This window comes from Pongo abelii, chromosome 10, assembly GCF_028885655.2.
Source record: "Pongo abelii isolate AG06213 chromosome 10, NHGRI_mPonAbe1-v2.0_pri, whole genome shotgun sequence".
Taxonomy (NCBI): domain Eukaryota; kingdom Metazoa; phylum Chordata; class Mammalia; order Primates; family Hominidae; genus Pongo; species Pongo abelii.
The window spans coordinates 105,053,041-105,072,422 of NC_071995.2; the positions used below are offsets into that span (position 1 = coordinate 105,053,041).

Sequence of the window (19,382 nt, forward strand, 5' to 3'; positions counted from 1 at the left end):
TTATGAATTAATTGAGACACAGAAATCAGAACCATATGTATCTTTTTTCCCAGTCTGAATGCATCAAGGTTTTAAGAAAGGAAGATAATCTTTTTCTTTTGTTTCTAGCATCTTCATGTTGAAGCCTCTCAGAGCGCAGTCTAATTTCTTTTACAGGGCAGAACAGTCCGTGATGGTACAGCTCCAGTGGATCTTTCTAGTGTCATCTACAGACACATCCCTTGAAAAGCCCTATGTGAGAACTACACTCAGTTGTCAGAATGTGGTATAATGTACTCATGCCCTCATGCCATTGCTCATGCTGTGTTTCCCTACTTGAAACGTCTTCCGCTACCCCATGCTTTTGGTATGGCGTTATGATAGAGTGGTTAAAAGCATGGGTTCTGGGGTCAAATAATTATGGATTTAAATTCCAGCTCTGCTTGGGCAAGTGTCTTAACCCCTGTGAGCCTTAGTCTCTTTACCTGTCAAGTGGGGATAATCATACTTATCCCCCGGGGTTGAGCACTCAATTAGAGAATGCACATCAAGTGGTCATTGCAATGCCTGACAAAGAGTAAACACTCAGTAAATGTTAATATTTCAGGGCCCAGCTTGGACACCTCTGCCTTTCCTTTTTCCTTGCTCTCCCCTAAACAAGATCCTCTATTCCCCCACGGCATTGGTCAATTTTTCATCTGGCTACCATAAGCCATTATACATTAAGCGATAAGATAGTATTCCAACATGTTAACCATTTTTCCTTCTGTGATTTTTTTTTTTTTTTTTGAGACAGAATCTTGCTCTTGTCGCCTAAGTTGGAGTGCAATGGCGTGATCTTGGCTCACTGCAACCTCTGCCTCCCAGGTTCAAGCAATTTTCCTGCCTCAGCCTCCCGAGTATTTGGGATTACAGATGCGTGCCACCACCTCGGGCTAATTTTTGTATTTTTTAGTAGAGACAGGGTTTCACCATGTTGGCCAGGCTGGTCTCAAACTCCTGACCTCGTGATCCACTGCTTCGGGCTCCCAAAGTGCTGGGATTATAGGCGTGAGCCACTGCGCCTGGCCTTGTGATCTCTTTTCCCTAATTTCCCACCCCTCTTTTCAAACCACTGGTCTTTTTGTACTAATAACTCAGGAAAAGGACATGGCAGCAGAAAACAAAGAAATCATGAGACTGTTCCTGGCTTCTTGGTTTCAAAACTCCAGTCCCTTAGGGTATCAGAAAGAAGTTATAGATTTGACCTGGGGGAAGGACTATGAGGGACTGTGGCAGCTATGGTCTAAGGGCCAACACCATTCAGCATTAGCCAATTGTTGCCATATAGGACTTTGGGACCATGGCTACCAGAGCCTCCTGCTTTTGAAGAGAAACTAAAAACAATCAGGATTCTTAAAAAGTGAGGATAATATCAAACATCACCCATTGCATTTTTTCTTTCAACTCACTCATTCAACACAAATATATTCAGGAACAACTGATGGGTTAGAAGTTGGAAATACAAAGACAAACAAGATAGTTCCCGTACCAAGAGCTCAGTCTGGATAATGAGACACATAAAAAGAGGATATGGCATTGAGTGATAAGTCTTAGGTTAGTGATTTCCAAAGCATAATCACTGGAAAGCAACAGCAGGGAACTTACTAGAAATGCAAATTTGCAGGACGGGAGTGGTGGCTCACGGCTATAATCCCAGCACTTTGGGAGGCCGAGGCAGGCGGATCACCTGAGGTAAGGAGTTCGCGACCAGCCTGGCCAACGTGGTGAAACCCTGTCTCTACTAAAAATAAAAATTTAGACGGGCATGGTGGCGCATGCCTGTAGTCCCAGCTACTAAGGTGGCTGAGGCAGGAGAATCACTTGAACCCAGGAGGCTGAGGTTGCAGTGAGCCGAGACAGAGCCACTGCACTCCAGCCTGGGTGACAGAGTGAGACTCCATCTCAAAAAAAAAAAAAAAAATGCAAATTTGCAGCCGGCGCGGTGGCTCACGCCTGAAATCCCAGCACTTTGGGAAGCCGAGGCAGGCAGATCACCTGAGGTCAGGAGTTTGAGACCCACCTGGCCAATATGGCGAAACCCTGTCTCTACTAAATATACAAAAATTACCCAGGTATGGTGGCATGCGCCTGTAATCCCAGCTAGTAGAGAGGCTGAGGCAGGAGAATCGCTTGAACCTGGGAGGGTGCAGTGAGCCAAGATTGCACCACTGCACTCCAGCCTGGATGACAGAGTAAGACTCCATCCCCGCCCCCCCAAAAAAAGCAAAATTTCAGCACCAATTTACCAATCAGAAAGCTGAGATTGTTTTAACAAGCTCTCCAGGTGATTCTGATACACCCTAAAGTTGGAGAATCACCTTGATAATGGAAAGCAAAGAAGCCTTTGGCACAGACAATCAACACACTTGAGCCAACCTTGAGATCATCTGCCATCTACAAATCACTTTCACAGTCCCTTCTAGGCTAGATGCTAAATTGGTTGCAATCTGGTAATGCACAAGGATGAGACACAAGTTGTATCTTGTCTCTGTAATAAGTAAATTGTAAGAACTTCAAAGGCAGGGTTGATTCTACTTTTGGTCTTTTTTCCATTCTTCTCATATTTCAGATATCAGGGCAATACTCAGAAAATACAAGTACTGAAATTTAAGTAGCTCTTTAGGAAATAAGAATAATTAACCTGGTGCAAGGGTTCTACCTTTATGAGGGAGAAACTGGAAAGCATACATGTACTTACAAATTTTCATAACTTTTCTTATCGTTGTAAAATATATATAAAACTTAGCATTTTAACTCTTTAAAATGATGTACAGGTCAGCAGCATTAAATACATTCACATTGTTGTGCAACCATCACCACTATCCATTTACAGAACTTTTGCATCTTCCCAAACCCAAACTCCGTACCCATTAATTAATTGGTGCATTTTGCCTTGTTTTTTCTAATAGGATTTTTCTTTCTGTTGATTTGTATGAGCTCATTTTAAATTAGAGAGACCAGCCCTTTGTCTTCTGCCAATTTATTTTTTATTAATTCTATTTGTTGGTGATTTTTAAAAATCTGTTCAGAAAATTAAACATTTTCCGTGGAATAATAAAATCGTGTTTAGATTATAAAATCCTTTATGATTTGACTGTTGCCGTCTTGAAAGTCTTCATCATCTCAATGTTATGAATACCTGCACTTACATTTTCTTCTAAGTTATTGTTAACATTTCAATATTTAATCCACAAAAGATTCACTTACATGTATTTTTTCCCCAAATGGGTAATCAGCTCTTCAAACATTATTTACTGGACAGACCATCCTTCCCCTACTAACGTAAATGTCATCTTTTCATACTAAATTTCTCCATGCGCTGGGTATTTACTCCTACATCTTCCATCTAGTGCTTTTGAGAATTTTCAACACTCTTCCATTACACGCATGTACATTCACTTATTTAATCAATCTTCTATTAGTAGGCATTTGGGACGTTTCTTGCTCTTCCATACTAAACAACGCATATAATTTTGGACTACATTAAATAATTCTCTGCCTCAGTGGTTCAAGTTGCGTAAATTATGCGTTTACACTTTTCTTCGGATTACTTTTAAAATGGCAACCACTATGGTTTGCTGGTCTCAATTACCAGAGAATTGGCAAGACACCTGACAGCTGAGGCTTAGGATTCCCTGCGGCAGACCTCCGAGCTACACCAGGGGGCGCACTTTCCTTACTCGGCCTCGGCCACATCCGGGTTCCATCGCCGATTCGGGCAGGGAGCAGGCGGAACCTTTCTGCCGCGTCTCTAGCTAACACGCACGGCGGGGACAGTTTAGGCCTCCGCGCACCGTTCTCCGGGAGTCGTGCAGTTTGCTTGGTGCAGGGAAGGCGGGCGCGGAGCTGCTATCGGTTTCTTCCTCCTTCGTGAGCAGCATGGACGTGCTAGCGGAAGAGTTTGGGAACCTGACTCCGGAGCAGCTGGCGGCGCCGATCCCGACTGTAGAGGTCAGTGCCAGGCACGCAGGGAGCGTCAGGGGCCGGGATGCGCCCTGAGGGGGCGTTGCCCGAAGTGCTCGGGCCGCCAAGGGGGCTGGCTGGCGGTTTTTGCGCATGCGCAGGGCTTCTGCGCATGCTCAGAGCGTCGCGCGTGCGAGTCTTTTCCATAGCCGGTCTCCGCGTGCGCGAGTGAAGGCTGATCCCAGAGGAGCTGTCAGCCGCCGCGGGGGCCGAGAAGCCCCGCTGCTGGCTCTCGGGTTGGAACTCTTCCAGCATAGGTGTGCGTGGGGAGGACTGGCCCTCGCACTTACTGTGGGGGACGTATTGCATGTTTGCAGTCTTACAGAGGACAATGGGGGCCAGGGAGCTCAGGCCACTTGCATGAGGTACCGCAGCCGGCTGTGGGGGTAAAACCAGATCGTCTGAATCCCAAGCTAGTCATCTTTCCTTTTAACCTGAAGTTCAAGTTTGGGTTGCAGGGTAATTTTAAACGCCCTGAATATTTTCTAAAGAATTTGCCTGTGTGTTTTCTGGGGGAGAGATTACACAGCTTTCATCAGCTACTCAGAAGTTAAGGACGGCTGCCCCACAGCGAGCTACCCAATGAAGTGCGGCTGTGGACATGTTTTGTTATCTGATAAGGCACATATTATAACTTCTCTGAGCCTCAAAATCTACACTGACGTGGAATAGGCAAGTGGAGACGTGGCCGGCGAAGATAGCAAAGGAGAGATTTCAGGGAGAGAGAACAGGATACTTGAAACCTCCTCGGCAAGACCATTGGATGTTTTTGAGGAAGGAAAGTAAATCCAGTAGTATTACAGTGAAGAAAAATAGAGGAGAAGAGATAAAAGACAGGGTTAAGTAAGGGTCTTGATTATGAAAAGTTTCAATAAACATCTGACAGAGCTTGGACTTTGTCTTGGAGCAGAGCTTTTGAAGGGTTTAAGCAGGAAAGTGACATGATTAGTAAGTATCGGATTATAAGAACCTCCTTGGCTAGGCGTGGTGGCCTGTAATACCAGCAGTTTGGGAGGCCAAGGTGGGCGGATCACTTGGGCTCAAGAGTTTGAGAACAGCATGGGCGACATGGCAAAACCCTATTTCTACAAATAATACAAAAATTAGCCGGGTGTGGTGGCGTGCACTTGTTGTCCCAACAACTCAGGAGGCTGAGGTGGAAGGATCACTTGAGCCTGGAAGGTCGAGGCTGCAGTGAGCTGTGATTCTGCTACTGCATTCCAGCCTGGGTGACTGAGACCTTGTCTCAAGGAAAACAAAACAAAACCTCTTTATAATAATTTGACAAGTTAAGGAAGTTGAATTCGCGGTTCCATCAGATTCAGTCTATAAGTGCATGCAATAGGCTGCTGATCATCAGACAAAACTATTTTTTTTTTTTTTTTTGAGACGGAGTCTAGCTCTGTCGCCCAGGCTGGAGTGCAGTGGTGTGATCTTGGCTCACTGCAACCTCTGCCTCCCGAGTTCAAGCGATTCTCCTGCCTCAGCCTCCCAAGTAGCTGGGATTACAGGCGCCCACCATCACCCTCAGCTAATTTTTGTATTTTTAGTAGAGACGGGGTTTCACTGTGTTGGCCATGCTGGTCTCGAACTCCTGACCTCGTGATCCACCGCCTCGGCCTCCCAAAGTGCTGGGATTACAAGCGTGAGCCACTGTGCCCGGCTGCAAAACTGTATTTTAACCGTGAAAAGTGAATATCAAAGAGCCAGCATTCACTGAACACTTTCTAATGTGCCAAGTTCTGTTTAACCATAACATGCATTATGTTATTTAATCCTCTGAAATAAGTACTATTTTCACCCCCATTTTGCCAGAGAGGCCCAAAGATGTTAAGTAAATAGCCTTGCATTAGAAGCCTGGTAAGTGGCTAATCTGGAATTTGGACACTTGTCAGTCTGACTCGAGTCTTCATCCCTAACTGCTATTGGACTGCTTCTCCAGAGAGCTGAAGAAATAAGCCTGGGAGATTTCTATTTCTTATCTGAATTTACACAGCTATGAAGTGATCAGTGCTATAATTCCAGCCTTCTGATTCAAGAATAACAGTTCCTCTTCCTGCACTCTGCATCCAATCCACCATCACCTCTAAAAAGTCTTGAGTTCTTAATCTATGCATATCTGAAACTTCATTCCCACTGTTTTCCAGCCCAGAACCACTGTCCTCTCTTACTTCCTAACTGGCCTACCTGGCACCTGACTTGTCCCAATCCAGTCTGTTCCTTGCTCTGCAGCCAGAGCTGTCCATTTAAACACACAAACATGGTTATGTTGCTCCCTTAGTTAAAATTCTTCAATCTCTGCCTATTGCTCTTAGGGCAAAATCTAGTGTTTACCATGTTTGTAATAAATTTCCTCAGTCTGACCAGTGCTTACTTCTCTAGTCTCTTTTCCCATGGTTCCCTCCTCTCCCTCCCTTGAGATCTTTCTACTCTGCTCATACAGTTTCTTCTGGATCGCTCTCCCCTTCCTATTTGTAGATTAAATCCCACATATCTATAATATAACTTCCCTAGGAAGGCCTTTCCTGATTCTCCCAGAAGATGGTAGTATCTCTGCTACTTGCTGCCACTTCCTTTTAAATTGAGATATTAAAATGTTTACTTAAACTTTCCAACTTCAGTGTTTTCGCTGAAACTTTTTCTAGATAGCTCAGTTTTACTTGAACTGGCCATGCCTGGTGTGTATTTTTTTGTGCTTATGGTAGCACAGCAGCATGGTAGTATGGTAGAAACAACACAAGCTTTGGAGCCAATTAATCAGTTACTTGTTGAATAAATATTTGTCAGTGTTACTGAGTACTTACCTGGTGGTGTATTATTCACAGGGTTTATACAAGTTCAAAAAATGTGTTTCCTGCCTCCCAGTTTGTTATAGGCTTATAGAGAGAGACATGTAAGCAGGTGGACTAACATGCAATAGGTACTGTGATACAAGTAGGCGAGGGGTATTTTGGTATTACAAATGGTAGCTGGGATGTGATTCCTGAACTGAGTTTGCCAGATGTGGATGAAGTGTGGTGGTGCGGAAGCATTCCAGATAGAAGGAGGAGGCGTAGGCACAAGTACAACTGCAAGCACAGCATATGATGTATGCCTCGCTGTGGGGTTAAGACATGGTGAAGAGGGTGGGGAGGCACTGAAGAGTTGTAGAGAATGAGGTGCTCAGCTGTGCACATGAAGACATGTACACTGGCTTTAGTGCTGTGCATTGAAAGGGACGAGCAGGAAGAGTCGAAGTATTGCCGCAGACCAGCTGAAAGATTATGAGGGCCTCAACTGGCATAGGAGCAGAGGATGAATTCGAGGAAGGTTAAAAGGAGGTCGACTCAGTAGAATTTTTGTTTTCCTGTCGATTAAGAGGAGTCAGAAAGTTAGGACTCCCTGGTGTCTAATTTGGGATTGACTGGGATAAATGGTGATATTCACTGAGATTGGAAATAGAGCTGGGGGAAGATTTGATTTTAGACATACTGAGTTTAAGTAGCCTCTGAGGCTGTAAGGTATCACTGCCCAGTCAATAGTTGGAGGGGACAGGCCCATACCCAGTAGCTTACTGCAGCAGTGATATTCACTCACTGATTTATTTATTTATTCAGTATTTATTGGAGTCTTTTATGTGCCGGGCACTGTGATAAACAGGATAGACAGGGTCACTGCCCTTGAAAGAGTCCACATTTGGAACTGGGGGGCTGTGGGATGAGATGGGGGAAGCTAAACAACATTTTCAAACAGTGTTGTTTGAAACAGTGTCCATTCCCAGCCCTACTTGAGAATGAGAAAAGACATTGCCAGGGATAGAACTTTGAAGAACACCAGCATTTACAGGGTGGCAGAGGAAAGAGGTGTGACAAGGCCCGGCCGGAGGAAGGACAGACAGAATGATGTCACAGAGTGTTATAAAACAGCGATCGGCATGGCCAAATACTGTGGAAAGGGAATATGAGGGGGCATCAAGGGAGGTCTTTTGAAGTAGCAGCCTTGGTGGCCTCTGTCGAGCTGTTTCACTGGCAGGTAGGTCAGAGTCCTGACTATAATGGAATGAAGGAGTGGGAAGTGAGGAACAGAGAAGCTAAATATGTAGTAATTTGGGAGAGATTGTAAGCTGAAGGGCAGGGAAGAAAGTAGTCAGAGGAGCTGCTGGGTCAAGAAAGTTTTATTTTTTTTTTCTTTTTAAATGGGAAGATTTGAATACTCTACCAGTTTTAAATAGAACAGGTTGAATATCAAGGACTGAACTGGGACAAGGTTTCCAGTCTTCAGGAGAAGGTTGGCAGGATTGTGTCCGTGGCAGAAGGGTTAGCCTTAGACCAAGGAATGGATGGTCCTTCCTTTGAAATGGGAGGAAACGAGTATAAGAAGGGGTGTAGAGAGAGGAATTTGAAGATTTGGGAGTATTAGCTCATAGGGCTGCCATAACAAAGTAACCACAAACTAGGTGGCTTAAACAACAGAAATTTATTTTCTCATAGTTCTGGAGGTTAGAAGTCTGAGATCAGGATGACAGCAGAGCCGGCTCCTTCTGAGGGCTATGAGAGAGGATCTGCTCTGTGTCCTCCCCTACTACAAGTGTTTGCTGGCAATCTTTGGCGTCCCTTGGCTTGCAGAAGCTTCACTGAGACCTCTACCTTCATCTTCACATGGCATTGTCCCTGTGTGCATCTCTATGTCCAATTTCTCTTTTTTATAAGGACACCAGTTGTATTGGATTAGGGCTCACCCTAATGACTCATTTTACTTAATCACCTTTGTCAAGACCCCACCTTCAAAAACAGTCACATTCTGAGATACTGGGGGTTAGGACGTCAGCATATGAATTTTGAGAGGGACACAATTTAACCTGTATCATTGTCATTCTTCTATTTTTAAATTTAGGTGTAATTTATATAATAAAATGTATGGATACTAGATATTCAGTTACATTGGTTTTATAGTTATGTGCTCTATGTGGACATTGCTTCACCCCAGAAAGTTCCTTTATGACCCTTTTCAGTCTATCCCCCCAACCACCTTTTGATTTCCGTCGTCATAGATTAGCTTTGCCTGCCTCTCTAGTTTTTGACTATACCCAGGGGTCTGCCACCTTCCCTGGCCACTCCTCGGTCTCCTTTGCTGGAGCTGCCTCCTGCTCCTCCTCTCTAATTGTTGGATTGTTCTTGACTGGTCTCACTTTGTGGAACTCTTCTCCATCTACATTCCATAGGTGATCTCATCCATCACATGCCATAGGTGATCTCATCCATCACATGCCTTTAATTGCCATCCACTTGTTAATCTCTCCCTAGTTTATATCTCCAGGCCACTCCATTCCCGAATTCAAGACTCATTTGTTGCCTCCTTGACACTTCCACCTGAATGTCTAATGGAGATCTCAAGCTTAACACACCCAAACCAAATTTCTAGTAGCTCCTCCACACCTAAACCTGCTATTCCTACAATGTTCTCGTCTCCATCAATTGTAACTCTGTTCCTCTAGTTGCTCAGGCAATGTAGGAAGCAATCACCATACGTGCCATCCTTCTGTAGCCCTGAGATGAGCTCTGACCAGACAGTAGTTGAGAGAGAATGGGAGGGAGAAAGAACTCCCTTTGGGTCTTGAGACCCAGCTCTCCCACCAGACTCTCTGAGCCTTATTTTCCTTTTCTCAAACTGGCAAACTTCACTTAGGAAGTGTCATGAGAATAAAATAAAGGATTGAAAAGTGCTTAAAATCTTGAGTCATCAAGAAGAGATTAAGTTATATTCTGTTTAGGAAACCTGTAGTGTATGTATATATGTGTATACATATTTATATGCATATGCACACATGTGATTTCCATAAAAATGTTTAAAAATTATTCTTTTTGTTTTGATTTACTTTCCTTTGCTTATTTTGGAACATTAAAATAACTTAAGAAAGTACTGTTGCTGGTACAGAGTTCTGATATTCTTCTTGTTTTGGCTCACAGGAAAAATGGAGGCTGCTTCCAGCATTTTTAAAGGTAATTGTTTCACATTTAATAATAATTGGTTATTTTTCAGATGAGAAAGTCAAGAAATAAGCCATTTTTTAAAGATTAAATTTTTGTCATCAACATTTTTTGATTTGGTATAGCTGTGTTTGGAAATACAAGGAATTATAACGTAAAATCCCTGCCTGAAAGGTGCTGGTTTGGAGAGTGGTAGTCTAATTTTAGAGAAAACTAGTAGTACATGCATAGTAGCATGGCACATGATTAAAAACCAAAGTGCTATCAGCAAAAGAGCAATGGTCAGAGAGGGCCACCCAAATGAAGTGAGACATAAACCACATCTTAAGAGAAGAAGGTTTAAGCTGAAAGCTGGGTGCAGAGAGCATGGCTCAATCAAGGTGTTCAAGAGGAGCCTCCACAGGGTCTGCAGGAAATAGCGACCAGTCAAGAGGAGCTGCTGAATATGATATGATGTGGTGTCAGGCTTCAGTTCAGTTTCCAAGAGCTTATGCTAAGAAGTAGTGAGTACCACAGTGAGAGACCACTTGGCACCTGCTAGGATAGCTATAATCAAAATCAAATGTTAATAAGGGTGTGGAGGAGTGGGGACTATCATGCTCCACTGGTGGGAACGTAAAGTGTTATAGCCACTTTGGAAAACAGGCTGGCAGTTTCTCAAATGGTTAAACAAAAAGTTACCACATCCTCCAGCAATTCCACTCCTAGATATCTGCCCAAGAGAAATGAAAACCTGTGTCCATGCAGAAACCTGTACACAAATGCTCATAGCAGTATTATTCATAATAGCCAAGAGTGGAAACAACCCAAATGGACATCAGCTGCTGGATGGATACACAAAATGGGATATATCTGTACAACAGAGTATTATTTGGCAATAAAAAGAAATCAAGTACTATTACCTGCTGCAACATGGACGAATCTTGAAAGCATTGTGCTAAGTGAAAGAATGGAGACTTGAAAAATGAGACCCGGCGTGGTGGCTCATGTCTGTAATCCCAGCACTTTGGGAGGCTGAGGTGGGCGGATCACGAAGTCAGGAGTTTGAGACCACCCTGGCCAACATAGTGAAACCTCGTCTCTACTAAAAATACAAAAAATTAGCTGGGCGTGGTGGCTGGCCCCTGTAATCCCACCTACTTGGGAGGTTAAGGAAGGAGAATAGCTTGAACCTGGGAGGCAGAGGTTGCAGTGAGCCGAAATCGTGCCACTGCACTCCAGCCTGGTCAACAGTGTGAGATTCCGTCTCAAAAAAAGAAAAATGAGTAGGGTTTTGTCTCTACTCATTTTGAACTCTACTCTAGAGTTCAGTTGGGTGTTATGGGCAGAGGGGAGAATGCTGGGAAATGAGGCTGGGAAAGTTGTCAGGGCCAGTTTCCTGATCAGATTTGAAAGCCATGTTAAGGATTTGGCTTTTCTTCTAAAAGCCACAGGAAGCTATTGAGGAGTTTCTAAGTCGGGGAGTAACCAAGAATCAAATAAAATGGTTGTAAGGTCAAGAAATTTCTTTTTCCCCCTAAGAGACCAGGTCTTGCTGCATTGCCCAGGCTGGATTTGAACTCCTGAGTTTGAGTGATTCTCCTGCCTCTGCCTCCCGAGTAGCTGTGACTGTAGGAATGTGACACCTTGCCTGGCCTTTTTGTGATTTTTTAAAAGGAGCTGCACATAAATGGAGAAGAAGGTGCTGGGTGCTGGGCACAGTGGCTCACGCTTGTAATCCTAGCACTTTGGGAGGCCGAGACAGGCGGATCATTTGAGGTTGGGAGTTTGAGACCGACTAGCCTGGCCAATGTGGTGTAACCCCGTTTCTACAAAAAATACAAAAATGAGCTGGGCATGGTGGTGGGCACCTGTAATCCCAGCTACTCAGAAGGCTGAGGCACCTGAACTGCTTGATGCAGGGAGGCGGACGTTGCAGTGAGCCAAGATCGCACCACTGTACTCCATCCTGAGCAATAGAGCGAGACTGTCTCAAAAAAAAAAAAAAAAATTTTTTTTTTGCTAAAAACTAAGATACAAATACATACATTAGCCCGGGCCAGAATCATCAATATCACTGTCTTCCACCTCCATGCCTTGTCCCACTGGAGGGTCTTCATGGGCAGTAACACACATGGAGCTATCATCTTCTATGATAACAATGCCTTCTTCTAGAATACTTCCTGAAGGACCTGCCGAAGGCTCTTCTTGAGGAGGGGTCGCTCTTTTCAGAAATACACTCTATGAAATCAAATCAAGTCATAAGTCAGTAGGTGATAGGAATTTTTCAGCTCCATTATAATCTTATGGGACTGCTGTCAGATATGTGGTCTGTAGTTGAATGAAATGTTGTTATGTGGCACATGACCATATATTCATATACTCATATTTTGATTTCCAAGAGTCAGATTGCTTCTCAAGGAGGAAAACTCTCGAGGATATACTAGTAAGACGATGCAGAAATGGAATGAGAACGCATTAATGAAAAGATTTATTTATTAAATAAAATTCATGGATTTTTTTCTCACTTTGGTTTTGATAAAAATTTGATATTCACCCATTATTAGATTCCATTATATGATTTATTATTTTGTTGCTAACCTGTTTACTTTTTCTATCTGTTTAGGTGAAAGGCCTTGTGAAACAGCATATAGATTCATTTAACTATTTCATTAATGTAGAGGTAAGCATCAGATGTTAGAAATAGACATAAACTAAGGATTAATTGGAAGCCAGAGTCTTTGCTAATGTTGCATTTTCCACTGCAGATAAAGAAGATAATGAAAGCCAATGAAAAGGTTACAAGTGACGCTGACCCTATGTGGTACTTAAAGTAAGGAACCAACTATTCTTAATTTGCTATGTGGGTTACGTCTAACATTTTTTAAAGTGAGTGAAGTTGCTATCAAAACTCTTTTAAAATCATTGTCTTGGCCAGGCGCGGTGGCTCATGCCTGTAATACCAAGCACTTTGGGAGGCCAAGGTGGGCAAATCACCTGGGGTCAGGAGTTCGAGATTAGCCTGGCCAACATGGTGAAACCCTGTCTCTACTAAAAATACAAAATTAGCCAGGCGTGGTGGTGCACATCTGTAATTCCAGATACTCGGGAGGCTGAGGCAGGAGAATCGCTTGAATCTGGGATGGGGAGATTTCAGTGAGCTGAGATTGCACCACTGCACTCCACCTTTTGCAACAGAGTGAGACTCTGACTCAAAAAAATAAAAAATGAAAAAATAAATCATTGTCTTTTATTAACTGTAAAGTGCTCAAATTAAATTTTTAACTGGCAAATTATAACGAGTTATGGTTGGGAAATTTTTGAAACTATTAGGTTTTAAATATTTAAATTTTTATTTTGAAATAATGTTAAGCTTAAAAGAAAAATTGCAAAAATAGTACAAAGAGTTCTTCAATATTCTTCACCAAGCCTTCACTGATATTAACATCTTACATAACCATAGCACGATGATCAAAACCAGGAAGTTAGCACAGATACGATGTTGTCTACTATCTATAGACCTTATTTGATGTTTTCTCACAAATGTCCTTTTTCTGGTGTAGGAATCAATCCAGAGCTCCGTGTTATGTTTAGTTGTCTTGTATCCTTATTCTCCTCAATTTTTGACAGTCCCTCAATCTTTCTTGGTCTTTCCTGACATTGACACTTTTGAACAATCTAGTCAGTATTTGTAGAAGTTCCTTTAATTTGAGTTTGTATGATGTCTGATTGGGTTATACATTTTTGGCAAGAATGCCACAGAAGCAATGTTTTATGCTGTTCTCACTGATTCATATTGGGGTTACAGATGCCAATATATTTTATTACTAATGATTTTAACTTTGTTCACTTGATTAGGGTAGGATCTTCCAGATTTCTGCACTGAAAGGTTACTATTTTTCCTTTTGTAATTAATAAATATCTTATAGGGAGATTCTTTGAGACTATGCAAATACCGTTTCTCATCATAATTTCACCAACAATTTTAGCATACATTGATGATTCTTACCTATAACAGTTATTATTGTGGGCTTATCTAATGGTGAACCTTTATTTCTATCATTCCTTCTGCATTGATACTGGAATTCTATACAGAATAGTTTCCTTTTCCCCTCACATATCTCTCTCTATATTAATTTATATCAATTTGGACTCATGGATGTTTTATTTTATTCTATGAGTACTATCATATATATGTATCCAGTACTGTCATTTTTCTGTTGTTCAGACTGTTTCAGCTTTGACCATAGGGAGACCCTTCAGATTTACTCTGGTGTCCTTTCAAGATGCCACCATTATTTTTTGAGCACTCCTTTGCTTTCTCGCACTGTAAGATATGGTTCATCTGGTATGCCCCCGTCCCAGATTGGGAATCCAAGGAGCCCTAGAGTCTCCCTTTTATTGGAAAATAGTATTTAGATTCCAAGATATGGACACTAAGATTTCAGCAGGTAGAGCTGAGAAATATGTGTATGTATACAAACACACACGTGCAGACACATCTGTATTTCTTTATCCTATCCATTTTTACATATATTAAAAACCATGCAGACTGATACCTCCAATTTCAGTTCAACACTGCAGGACTCATTCTAACCTTTTCCCTTTCCTTATTTAACTTTTATCCCAATAATGAGAAATCTGGCTCCCATTATCTGCAAAATTTTTTTAAAATTTTTTTCAATCCTAGACTATACATAAAGTTTCAGAATTGTTAACTCATACCTCTGAGAGATAAAATTTACTAGAGTGTAGGATTTGTGCACTGTCGTTTTTATCTTTAGCCTCTCAATGTCCAATCAAAATATTGTCTCCCAGGGTTACTTACGTTAGTTCCTTTCTTTATTTTTTCAGTATGTGAGACATTATTATGGTTTAAGAGTTAGACTTGCACAAAAAAGTATATTCAGAAAATAGTTGTTCCACTTCCAGTTTTTTCCACCCTGTTCCCAGCCACTCTCCATAGGTAACCAATCTCATTAGTTTCCGCTTTATCCTTTTTATCCTTCTTTTGCACAAATGAGCGTTTTGTTTTGTTTTTTTGTTTTGTTTTGTTTTGTTTTTGCCTTTATGGCCTCTTCTTTCTTTTGCAAATGATAGCATATCATCAGTACTCTTTGCACTTTGCTCTTTCATTAAGTATCGTTTTTAGGGAGCTGTATTTCCAGTATTTTTTAAAGAGATTTGTAATATTTTTTAAAAGATACTTTGATAATATTTCCCTCCTTTGTAAAGCTATATTTACTATCACTTCAAGAAGATCTCCAATTTTAATATTTAATTTGTCATCCTTAGCAAGATAAGCATTTATCAAAACATAATCTTTGTATTTGGAAGGAAAATAGCTTGTTTGCTTTTATGATCTTTGAAGAAGTATAATTCGTACCACACTAATTTGCTTTTCAGATATCTTAATATCTATGTTGGGCTTCCTGATGTTGAAGAAAGCTTCAATGTAACTAGACCAGTGTCCCCTCACGAGGTAATTATGAACCGTACTTTAATTGGACTTGTTTGCTTTAACTCAGAGTCTGCCCTTAATATATACTCTTAAAAGATCATTTAAAAACGGGGTGGGGGGGACATTCTTTGGAGAAAAAGGGATTAAAGTTCAATGTGGGCCATAATTCTACTACAGAAGGAGCACTTTGAAGTGGTCAGGACCCTGTTGCAGAGAGAAGGAGCAGTAACTGTCAGATTCCTGATTCTCTTTCAGTGCCGTTTGAGAGACATGACATACTCTGCCCCTATTACAGTGGATATTGAATATACCCGAGGCAGCCAGAGGATCATCCGCAATGCCTTACCTATCGGCAGGTGAGAAATGAAATCCGTATTAGAGCCACACTGCCTGGATTCTAGCCCCATGATGTGACCCCATTTCCTCATCTGAAGAATGCAGGAAATGCTGCCTATTTCATAGGTCCAGTGAGTCAGCATGTGTAAAGCACTTAGAATAATGTCCAGCATATAGTCGTGGTTGTTACTATTTATTAATTGTAAAACCTTTTCTAAGAAGTTGAGGAAAATGTTTCCCTTTCCTGCTATAACTCTGAGCTGCTAGGGAAACACTAGGTACAATAGCATTTCAGTGAACTCTCCTGGACAGGTCTTCTAGGTGGATTCCAGGTATATTCTGAGATTGAGTTTTCCTGGAATTTAACTTTTTCTCATCTACAAGTATTTAAGGGAGAAGTTACTTATTTGCCGGGTACAAGTTTGGAAATGATAGCATCCACTTGTGTTTTTGCAATCTGCCCTTCCTGATTAGGGAAATATATTGACTCTCCTTTAGAAATGGACAAAACCCACAATATTATGAGGTCAATAATGGTACTAGACTTTAAACTTAGTCCACATAATTTCTGTTCAAGTGTTTTTCCCCCCTCAAAAGTGCTAAGAGCACTTTTGAACAAACATCCATTTGTTCAATAAATATATACCAACTGCCTATCACTTCTTATGTATGATGCTGAGTGCTTAGGTGAGTAAAAGATATACAAAATACAGTTCCTATTGGCTACCTTCATTCACAGCTGTCAGGGAAGACAGGCATATGTAATTATGGCACCATTTGGTAAGGGGTCTAGAAGTCCAGAATTTTATGGGAACATGCAGGTTTAACAAATCCTTCTCCTATACTTCCCTCAAAGGAAGGGGTAATTTGTATTGTTTCTCTCCTCAGTCTTCACTTAGAAAAATAAGTAAGATATTAAAATATTCATCTTGGTTTTAGCAGGACTGTTTATCTGTGTTTTTTTTTTGTTTTTTTGTTTTTTTGTTTTGAGACAGAGTCTTACTCTGTTACCCAGGCTGGAATGCAGTTTTTTTTTTTTGAGACAGAGTCTTACTCTGTTACCCAGGCTGGAGTGCATGATGTTGACTCACTGCAACCTCTGCCTCCCGGGTTCAAGTAGTTCTCCAGCCTCAGCCTCCTGAGTAGCTGGGATTATAGGCGTGTGCCACCACACTCAGCTAATTTTTGTATTTTTTAGTAGAGACAGGGTTTTGCCATGTTGGTCAGGCTAGTCTTGAACTCCTGACCTCAGGTGATCTGCCCATCTTGGCCTCTCAGAGTGCTGGGATTACAGGCGTGAGCCACCGCGCCCGGCCTATCAGTGTTAAGATGAGAACTTCTTTCTTTCTTGTATATGGACCATACTTGTGTCCAGTTAAATTTTGGACCATAGCTAAATTATGAACTAGATTGACTATTGTGAAGGAAAGGCAAGAGAGACTGGAGGAAAACATAAATTCGTAAGATTGAGGGTTTAAATCCTGGTTTAAAGAGGGGGCATGTAACTAGCATTTGTTGAATACCTGCTATGTGCCATACTATGATAGGCAATGGTGTTTGTTAGCTCCGCATTCATAAAAATGACCTCTAGTCATTAGAATGCTTATATGTGCTATGCATTACCTAAATTACATATATAATCTCATTTATTTTTTGGAGTAAAAAGATTTTAGTTTAATCCAAATTATATTTGTACTTGGTTAGAAATCAAACAGTACATAACAACATTTGATTCAAAACAGTAACCTCCCTCCCTCCCTCCCCTTCCTCACCTTTCGTCCCATTCCCAACTTCATAACTATTTCTGTTATTTTTTCTGGGGGTTATTACATCCATAACTTTATTTTGTGTGTGTGTATTTTGTTTTGTTTTGTTTTTTGAGATGGAGTTTCACTCTGTTGCCCAGGCTGGAGTACAGTGGCATGATCTCAGCTCACTGCAACCTCTGCTCCCCAGGTTCAAGTGATTCACCCACCTCAACCTCCTGAGTAGCTGGGATTACAGGTGCCCGCCCCACTCCTGGACAATTTTTTTTTTTATTTTTAGTAGGGATGGGGCTTCACCACGTTGGCCAGGCTGGTCCCGAACTCCTGACCTCATGTGATCCACTCGCCTCGGCCTCCCAAAGTGCAGAGATTACAGGCATGAACCACCGTGCGTGGCCAATATCCGTAACTTTAAATGCGATGCTTTGACCTCTATTTCTTAATACATTAACTGTAGACATTATTTTTTCCCTCCTGATATATGGGATGTGGCTTAGCTTACCTGTGTCACCACTTTACTTCTCCCTTCCTCTTCCAAATTTTCCTTCTTGTTTTTAATTATCTTTTTGGTTACTGTAGTAACTGAAATATTCTTATATCTTCATGTCATATTACATAACTTTAGTCAGTATGTTCATTTCCCTTGATGTAAAGTGAGAATATTCTTATTTCTATCTTCCCATTACGATTTCCTTTTTAACCTGAGTTATTTAGAAGACTTACGATTTCCCAATTGGTGCTTTATGTCAATTTTTGGAACTTTGTAGAGACCTGTTTCTATAAATGTTTCATGTTTATTTGGAAACAAGGGGTATTCTCCAGTTGTTTTGTGCCACTGTCTATGTTTTTCCTTCAGATCAGACTTGTTAATTGTGTTGTTTAGATGTTTTGTATCAGCATTGCTTTTTGATTTGTTTGTTCTATCAATTACTACAATAGGTATGTTAAAATCTCTCCCACTATGATGGTGGATTTGTCCATTTTCCTTATGGTTTTGTGTATTTTTGCTTTTTTGAAGCTATGATATCAGGTGCATAGAAGTTTAGAATTGTTAAATCTTCCTAGTAAACTGAACCTTTGATGATTATACGTTTATCTTCTTTATCTCTTATAATATTCTTTGCCTTGAATCTTATTTTGTCTGCTCTTAGCATAGCCACATTTGCTTTCTTTTGGTTATATTTCTGGCATATCATTTAAAAAATTATTGTCTGTTTAATCTTTTATATGAGCTGGGCACAGTGGCTCACACTTGTAATCCCAGCACTTTGGGAGGCTGAGGCGGGTGGATCACCTGAGGTTGGGAGTTCGAGACCAGCCTGGCCAAGTAGAGTAGAGAAACCCCATCTCTACTAAAAATACAAAAATTAACTGGGTGTGGTGGTGCACATCTGTAATCCCAGCTACTTAAGAGATTGAGGCATGAGAATTGCTTGAACCTGGAAGGCGGAGGTTTCAGTGAGCCGAGATTGTGCCACTGCACTCCAGCCTGGGCAACAGAGCGAGACTCCATCTCAAAAAAAAAAAAAATCTCTTAAATGTCCTTATGTTTTGAGTTTAGTTGAAGTAAACTGCATATGGTTAGATTTTTTAAAAATTTGTCTTGAGAATGTAGTTTATATTTGTTTCATATATATACATATATATGCATATATATTTGAGTGTATGTCTGTCAACTTATTCTATATTTTAAAGCTGTCTAGCTTTTCATGTTTCAGGTTTTTTTCCATTTTTGTTTTTGGATAATGGAAGATTTTTTTTTCTCACCCTTCCCCAACTGATTTAAAAGTCATATACAGTATTTCTGATTGTTTATGTTTACCTTAGAAATTTTGAAATGCATACATAACAATGTTTGAAAATAAAAAATACCTTTATTCTCCTCCTGGC

General features: G+C 41.2%; 1 protein-coding gene across 3 annotated transcripts in view; it reads left to right on the top strand.

Moving 5' to 3' along the window:
• Window positions 1-2,994: 2,994 nt before the first annotated feature.
• Window positions 2,995-19,382, top strand: part of POLR3B (RNA polymerase III subunit B) — a 148,912-nt gene continuing 132,524 nt past the window's right edge. Inside the window, exons 1-6 of one of the 3 annotated variants that reach the window (XM_003778108.5) lie at window positions 2,995-3,972; window positions 9,930-9,962; window positions 12,556-12,612; window positions 12,698-12,762; window positions 15,336-15,411; window positions 15,646-15,746. In XM_003778108.5, coding sequence (XP_003778156.1) covers window positions 3,901-3,972; window positions 9,930-9,962; window positions 12,556-12,612; window positions 12,698-12,762; window positions 15,336-15,411; window positions 15,646-15,746 — 404 coding nt within the window. In that variant the 5' untranslated portion in view covers window positions 2,995-3,900. The other 2 variants (XM_003778109.3, XM_054527579.2) reach the window with 2 other exon arrangements.